Below are 8,201 nucleotides of genomic sequence, written 5' to 3' on the forward strand. Positions count from 1 at the left end.
TATATATTATAGTCTCACTTCCACACTGACAAACTGAACATACAATGTAGACTTGCATCTGACGTCATTGAAACACATCATAATAAGGCACCACATTCGAAAGTGTCCTCCAAACAAAATTAAGAATTTTAAGGGACACCTTGCATTTCCAAAACTTGCTTCAAAAGCCTGAGATAGATGCAGAAGGAGAAGTATAAGAACACTACAGCTTATAAGCATTTTCAATAGAAAATTCTCCATCACGTTCAAACTTCCAACTAATGCAATCCAACGCCAAAGACCAACCAAGTGGAATTGATCGAATCTGTTGAACATTTCATTCATTAAACACAGAGACAAATTTTAACAGTTCTCAATAATTAAATCAAAAACACAATTAATAACACAAAACTTAGAAGGAGGAATAATGTGTTATTATACCAGCGACCAAAACTCCTAAATAGAACACTATACATCGCTAGGATTATCCACATGAAATGCCAAACTTGAGTTCCCATTCTGCCCAACAGGCCAATTTTAAATTTAGAAGTTAAAACCACGACCAGATTAATAATAAAATAAGGGTGCATAACCACCACAATAATGTCAGTATTCATCCTAGTCAAGAAAAGATGATGATGTAAATAATATATCATCGTATAGAATCAATAATATTAAGACAATGTAAATTAAAATTTTAATTTTTTAATTATTTATCCTAACAATGATTAATTTAGTATACCACCTGGATTATCTAATAAGCAAGGACGTTATTAATTATTAATGGATCTGCAGTTTAAAAAAAACAACGTAAACGTGGTCTTTCTTTAATTAATTACGTATTAACACGCAGGATTAGGTAATTAATTAGTGATTAAACTAAGTACAGTTGCCTTGTTTCCCTGCGGTTTCCCATTTGTGCACATGTAAACTTTTTTAATGATTCCTACAGCCACCTACGCGGTCTGCTCTATATAATACTTTTTACACTTCTGTTCTGTGTCTCTATATATAGCAGCTTCATCCAAAAACAACGACCAGGTCACTGGTCAAGATGGCTAAGCAGACACTTCTCTTGTGCTGTTCATTGATTCTGAATCTCTTATTGATTAATCTGTTCATGCATGGCGAGTTAGAACGAAGTAATTGGACTAAAACAGCAGCAGTAGAAGCTGAAGCTGTTGCTTCCATTTCATGCTCAGGCCATGGACGGGCATTCTTGGATGGTTTATTAGGTGTTGATGGTAAACCTGTTTGTGAATGCAATTCTTGCTTTAAAGGTCCTGATTGCTCAGACCCAATTCCGAATTGTGAGGTTGATGCAGATAGGTAGGGTTCAATGTTCATAAGAACATCTATATGTGTCAATAGTTTGTTAATTAGTTACTAAACTCAACGTTCTTACATCTGCAGTGGAGATCCCATGTTCTTGGAGCCCTTCTGGTTGAAACATGCTGCGAGTAGCTCACTGGTGTTGCCTGGATGGCATCGTATGAGCTATGAATTCGAAGGTGGTTCTCTGATCTCAGAAGAGCTCAAGAATCATATTCGAAGACTGCACTCTGTGGTTGGGAATGCAAATACAGATGGGAGATTTATTATTTTTGGTGCAGGAGCAACACAACTTCTTAATGCTGCAGTGCATGCTCTTTCTTCTGATCATGATGGTGATGCTCCATCTTCATCGCCTTCTAGGGTTGTAGCTTCAATCCCATACTACCCAGTAAGCTTCATTATCTTCCCTCATGTGCTTCATCCACCAGATAGTTAGATTATGGTTAAATTTTAACAGTTGCGTCTATCTTTTGACAGGTTTATAGAGAGCAGACAGAGTTTTTCAAGTCTGAAGCTTACAGGTTCCATGGAGATACTATGTCGATGAAGAACGAAATGGATTACTTGTCAAGCAATTACATTGAACTTGTGACGTCGCCCAACAATCCTGACGGTCAGTTGAAGAAGGCAGTTCTTGGAGGAGCATCAGTGAAGACGATTCATGATCTTGCCTATTATTGGCCTCATTTTACTGCCATCCCAGCTCCTGCCGACGAAGACCTCATGATTTTTACAGTTTCCAAGCTCACAGGTCATGCTGGCAGCAGATTCGGGTAAGCTTCAGATTCTTAATTTCAGTAACTATATATATTTTGCATGCTTCATAGTATAAAAGTTTCTGACATCTGACATATGATGTTTCTTTGCAGATGGGCAATAGTAAAGGATGAAGCTATATACCAAAGAATGTTAACTTATATGAGTCTAAGTACCTACGGAGTCCCTCGAGAAACTCAGTTGCGAGTTCTGAAACTTCTGAAAGCAGTTCTTGAAGGAGAAGGAAAGGAAATGTTTGAATTCGGATACAAAACAATGGCCAATCGATGGAGAAAACTGAGGAAGATCTTTTCAGCATCAAGAAGATTTTCTCTCCAAGATCTTGATCATCAATACTGCTCCTTTTCCAAGAAAATCAGGGGGCCTTCTCCAGGTGAATTTTATTACAACAAAATCTGATAATTTACAAACTGCAAGCTTTAACGTATAATAAATTTTTGCATGTCTGACACAAAGTTCATAATGATTTGCAGCTTTTGCATGGATGAAGTGCGAGAGAGAAGAAGATAAGGAATGTTTCCAAGTGGTGAAATCAGCAGCCAATGTCAGTGGACGCCATGGCAGCTTGTTTGGTAGTGAAAGCAGATATGTGCGTCTCAGCCTGGTGAAGAGCCAAGATGACTTCAATTTATTACTTGAAAGGATGGAAGCGTTAGTGCAACAAGAGCCTCACAACAAAAAAATCCAACAAGAAAATGAGAGAAATGCATCCATGACATTTGGCGTTGGCCACCATTTTCTGCAACACCCAGATCTTGTTTCATACATTAACTCTTATAAATCCATGGATGAAGATATGTAGAAGCATTGCGTACCCATATAGATGATGAGAGATAGAGCATACGGCATCATAGATAGGTATAGTTTTTTTTTTTTTTTCCAAAATAAAAACTCTGAAATTTACCTTCAAGTGTAAATAAGACTAGCTTAATAAATATATTTTTTTTAATAGTGAAATATTATTTTTTTTGTAATTTGAATAAAATTATTTTATATTTTTAATCAAAATTTTAAATAAAAAATTCAAAAATAGAAGTTAAATATTAAAAATTTAGAAAATAATACTTTTAAATTTTTTTGAAAAAATATTTTACCAAGTTAGATCTAAATAACTTATTTAGAGAGGAGTTATTTGATAAAAATATTAAATAGGGTTTATTTATTCTTTGATTATAAGCTCAATAATTTATTGGTTTTTTAGTAATAATTTTAAGGAATCAATAAAGTTTAATTATTTTGATAAATATATTCCGATGGAATCAATTATCGATTAATAAACTTTAAAATTTAATTGTCAGTTTGATGATATTTAATTTATTTAATAATTAAAGTAATTGAAATAATCAAAATTTTAATTAATATATTAATTATAAGATATTATTATTTTAGCAAAATGTTTAATTTATAATATTATTGTACCAAAAATAAGTTATATTTATTATTATTTTTTATAAGCAATCGTTATTATTAATTAATTAATAACATCAAATATATATCTTCTTTTCCCTCAATAAATTCGACAATAACCATAATTATTTGAATAATTTAATTTTGATTACTTTCTTTTTTCTTCTTTTTAATTTCGATTTGAATTGATTAACACTTAAAAAGTAAATTAAAACTTTTATTTAATTAAAATTTTAATTCGAAAGCAAAATTAAAATAAGCCAGAAAAGTTATGATTCTTTGAATCCCTTTTTTCAATTTCATTAAGAAGAAAAAAAAAAAGAAAAAAAGGGTTCGACAGGAAAGTCGTTTCGATCCAATCCATTCTTGGGGTCCCTCTGCTTGGCATCAGGGACTCCAGAAATCCTTGTTTCCCAATTAAGTGAATGACATAGCTATACTCCAAGATAAACGTCATCGTTTTGTTAGTCCCTGCACATATCAACCTAAGATACTTGCATAAGTCGGCCTAAATATTTTTTGAGGTAATTTACATAAACGTTATATTAACTTAGAGTTATAATAAAAAATTATTCAATATTTTAAACTAAAAATCAAACAAATTATTTGATTGACTTTTTAAAAAAAAATAAAAAATTTAATTTAATTAAACATTAGAGATGAAAGAAAATATATTTATTTTTAATTTAACAAGTGTTATATCAGTGAATAATTTAAAAATCTATTAGTACATGTAATATGGAGTTTTGTGTTATTTAAATAAAAGTGGAAGAATTTTATGTTAAAAAATAAAATTTATACATTTTACTGTTACAACTCTTTTTTTTTTTTTTAAAAAAAAAAAACTGTTACAACTCTTTAAATGGTGTATTATCTGTGTAAATTAAAGAAACTTGATTTTCAGGCAACAACCCAGTGAAGATGCTTGTCAAGAAGAGATCTGACCTGATTATGTCTTGAAAATTTCAAACTTTTGCAGGGTTACGTGAACAAACTGGATTGGCTCAGACAAACTGAACTCTTGGGATCACATGGTGCTCATGCAAACAGTCATGTTATAGCATGAGAGGTTCCAGTCCTTTGAAGCTCACAAAAGGAAGTAAAAGAGAACACAAAAGGATAAAAATTTAAGTATACACCTCTGCATTGCCAAAGCTATCTATCTTATCCAAATCCAACTTGTATAATGAAATAAAATGTTCAAATCTTCTATAAGCATCATACAATGTCATCAAGATATTTTCATTTCAAGAAGAAAGCGTAGACATGGCATGGAGATTGCTAATGATGCTGTCTATTAATGCATGTGAGCCACTGGTAGCTGCAAACTTCAGGTGTTTTGGGGCTTGAGCTCTATCAAAATAAAATTCACCAGATACTAGCTTTTCCTTAGGCTGTAAAGCTAGCCAAATAACTGTGTCTGCACCTTGTTCGCTCGTTCTTAGCTTTCCTGAGAACCTGGAATCAATTTATTTACAAGGAAAAAACTAACGTTCAGTAAAGTTGTTAATGTATCTTGTTCGAAGTGTATCTAACCGAACAGGTACTTACGACTTGCTAAAACTCGGTAAACTCTTAGCAACTCCTGGTGTCTCAGCCCAACCTGGGTGCATTGAGTAGAATGAGATCCCTCTATCCTTGTATATTTCAGCCCACTTCTCAGTTAATGCCACCTAAGAAGGATCACATTATAGAACCGCTCAGTCCATAACAGTTGGACAAGGGTCCAACCATGGGTTGCAACATAGTCACATAGTCGCATAGTTGAAACTGAAACTTCATTTAGCAGCCTTGCCCAGTCACACAGTCAAACAAGCATTTGCTCAGACAGAAACTGGGCAAGTCAACCTTTTCTATTTGTTTCCAATTTTCCAGATTGCAACATAAACTACCAAGTTAAATTTTAAATGTATTAACACAAATTTCTCTCAAGAATTCACAGAGTATAAAGAATATTAAGTTTACAAACCTGAATTCGCTTGTTTCGAGCATATTGTTCCACCCCATCAAATTTTTCATCACTAAACTGCAAAATTAGTCGGAAGTTCTGTAATAACCCAATTAGGAAACTATTGCAGTTCAAGGCGGTTGCCCAAGAGGGAATTTTACCTGTAGATCAGTAGTCAAAGGAGCTGTGTACATTCCACCAGATGAAACTGTAATCACCCGAGCATCAGGTGCAGCTTTCTCTAACAAAGGCACCATTGATTCTGTAATTGCAAAAGTGCCCAACACATTCACAGCAAAATTCAATTCAAACCTGGAGCAAAAATAAAGACAGAATCAACTTTTCTGCCAAAAAACGAATCAAACTGCTGTATATAGATTTTGGCTTTTAATGCAGATTATCAAGAAGGAGATGAACCCTTCTGATGTGGTGATTCTTTTATTCTCAAGCAAACCAGCATTGTTAACCTAGAGACAGAAAAGAACATCCACATTAGACCTTAATCTTGGCAGAAATAGCAGTCCATATAATTTGCAAACTAAACTTAATGGGAGAGTTACTGATTAAGTATGTCAATAGATTTCCAAGAATAAAAAATATTTGCAAGAAATGGAAAACAAATATATTTCTGGAGTAATTGGAAAAATTAGGTTCCATAGTTTTCTGCTTTCAGCCAGACTGACTTTCCAGACATATAAATTGTAAAAAGGAAAAAGAAAAATACTTATTCTGACTACTTTAGGAAAGAAGGAAGTTTACCAAAACATGAACTGGAACTTCCTTTGAAGCAAATTTGGATGCAAAAGACTTGACCTTACTAACAGATGAAAGATCACAAACCTGCAAACTAAATGTAATAAGCTACATAACATGAAAACTAGATGTATGAAAAATGTTACTCAATACTCACCCAACATATTAGCAACCAAATCCCCCTTTAAGTTCACTGAAGGAATATTATGAAGTAAGCTTAAAGAGATTCACAGAGTTGACCCAAAACTACTCAAGCAAACAGCAGCATTTGATTACAATTCCACATGATATTCCTTCTGTGTGTATAATTAAAGTTTGGAATTACGCTCTACTTCGCTTATGTTTCAAAAAGGAACTAGTACATACTGAAACTATATAGGGTACAAATTAACTAGGACTAAGGAAGCTTCAGTTTAACAAATTTTAACTTATGACTTCAACAGACTTCTAGGAATCTGTTTATGACTTGATTAACTATTGCTATCAGATCAGCTACCAGTATATCTAGAATACCAACATCTCCTCCTTCCTATGAACTGCACCAAGTTCATCCACGTCCAAGATAAGTTAGTATCAACAGCACAGAAACATAAAAAGATGCAGAATACCTCCAAGTGAACATTTTGGTTGCCTGTTGTTGATCGAATTTTAGAAAGGGCAGCCTCCCCACGCTCCTTGTTACGACATACCATATATACATTCGCCCCACTGAAATAACAAGGCAAAAAATGTATTATAACAGTACAAGATTATATTCATGAAACCACTTAAGATAATTAAGAAAAAAGAAGAAGAAGAAGAAGAAGCACCGTGAAGCGAGGCCCTCGGCAGTTGCATAACCAATGCCAGAATTTGCTCCTGTTACTACACAATTCTTCCCTTCAATTCTAGTCTGCATATCTTCTGGCTTGAAATGTTTGGAATGCTCCCTGCAGATCAATCAAAGTATCAATTATTCAAGGAACACATAGAACAATCCCTACAAAAGCATATATAAACATGCACGCATGTACAAATTCATATACAAACGTCATATTAGCTGACAAACGTATGAAACTTGGAATTTTCAAAACTCGAAGAAGAAAAGAGAGTAAATATTCAATTAGCCATCAACTCAAAAAGGAAAACTATGGGGTTTTGCTTCCCTCTTCAAAATTGAATACAAATTACACTCCTCTTGAATCGACTTTCATAATTAAGCTGGTAACTAAGCAAAACCCAAGAAATAAAAGTGGAAATGGACTTACAGGAAGCCAGATTTTGTGAAATTGAGGTAGCCATAAACACCAAAAGCAGTTGATCTCCATGTCTGTGAAAGAGGAAACAGAAACTAAAATTTTAGCTCCGATTAAAAAAAAAAAAGGAAAGAACTCGAAGTGAATTGAATGGCTATACCTTTAGGAGGAACATTTGAAGTGCTATAATTGAAGAAATGTGAATTTGAAAATGCAAAGTTGCAGTGATCATAAGCTCACTTTTCTTCTTCTTCAACTTTTTTTCTTCTTTCTGGGTGAAGAAAAACTCTGCTACGAAACGTATTTATAAGAACGCCACGTGGCGGATAATAGTGCCAGAATTTCCGGAGATACAGGAGACCTATGCGAGAAATTATTGGATGCCTCCCACCGACCATTAGGGAAAATTACTAATTAATGCTTGTAGTATTTTGAAACTAAATAATTAGTCCCCGTGTTTACTAAATTGTCTCTATAGTTTTAACAACACAACTAAAGAGTTCATGCCATTAAATTTTAATACTATTATTGTTTAGTTTTATATTGTTACCATTAGTTTCTCTTACCTTTTTCCGGTATAAGTTAATGATATTAAAATTAACAGAATAATATTTTAATTTAATTTTTAAAACTACATCAATAAAGATAAATATTGAATTGATTCGATAAAAAATCGAATAAAATTTAAAAATTTATAAAAAATTTATTAGTTAATTTCTCAATCAAATTAAGAAAAAATTTAACTTAAATTTACGAATCGATTGATA

General features: G+C 33.1%; 2 protein-coding genes across 2 annotated transcripts; one reads left to right on the forward strand and one right to left on the reverse strand.

Annotated features, from left to right (window-relative positions):
- The first annotated feature begins 1,033 nt into the window (after positions 1-1,033).
- Positions 1,034-2,939, forward strand: LOC110606197 (tryptophan aminotransferase-related protein 4). The gene is made up of 5 exons (XM_021744956.2): positions 1,034-1,308; positions 1,393-1,702; positions 1,792-2,087; positions 2,184-2,464; positions 2,565-2,939. The coding sequence occupies exons 1-5, from the start codon at positions 1,034-1,036 to the stop codon at positions 2,891-2,893; spliced, it is 1,491 nt and encodes a 496-aa protein (XP_021600648.2). The 3' UTR covers positions 2,894-2,939.
- Positions 2,940-4,615: 1,676 nt separating this feature from the next.
- On the reverse strand, positions 4,616-7,753 carry LOC110607089 (dehydrogenase/reductase SDR family member 12). Its single transcript, XM_021746143.2, has 10 exons — positions 7,595-7,753; positions 7,447-7,508; positions 7,009-7,128; positions 6,808-6,907; positions 6,206-6,286; positions 5,864-5,913; positions 5,608-5,758; positions 5,468-5,524; positions 5,050-5,171; positions 4,616-4,956 (listed from the first exon to the last, which is right to left on the reverse strand). Exons 1-10 carry the CDS (start codon positions 7,664-7,666, stop codon positions 4,746-4,748), a joined length of 1,026 nt encoding a protein of 341 aa, XP_021601835.1. The 5' UTR covers positions 7,667-7,753; the 3' UTR covers positions 4,616-4,745.
- Between the last annotated feature and the right edge of the window lie 448 nt (positions 7,754-8,201).

Source organism: Manihot esculenta, chromosome 18 (genome assembly GCF_001659605.2).
Source record: "Manihot esculenta cultivar AM560-2 chromosome 18, M.esculenta_v8, whole genome shotgun sequence".
Taxonomy (NCBI): Eukaryota; Viridiplantae; Streptophyta; class Magnoliopsida; order Malpighiales; family Euphorbiaceae; genus Manihot; species Manihot esculenta.

Coding starts and splice junctions, on each gene's coding strand:
- LOC110606197 (XM_021744956.2), top strand. CDS start 1,034: ATGGCTAAGCAGACACTTCTCTTGTGCTGTTCATTGATTCTGAATCTC. Junction 1,703..1,791: donor CTTCAATCCCATACTACCCA/GTAAGCTTCATT, acceptor ATCTTTTGACAG/GTTTATAGAGAGCAGACAGA. Junction 2,088..2,183: donor CATGCTGGCAGCAGATTCGG/GTAAGCTTCAGA, acceptor GTTTCTTTGCAG/ATGGGCAATAGTAAAGGATG.
- LOC110607089 (XM_021746143.2), bottom strand. CDS start 7,666: ATGATCACTGCAACTTTGCATTTTCAAATTCACATTTCTTCAATTATA. Junction 6,908..7,008: donor GCCGAGGGCCTCGCTTCACG/GTGCTTCTTCTT, acceptor TTGTTATTTCAG/TGGGGCGAATGTATATATGG. Junction 5,759..5,863: donor AGAATCACCACATCAGAAGG/GTTCATCTCCTT, acceptor TTTTTGCTCCAG/GTTTGAATTGAATTTTGCTG.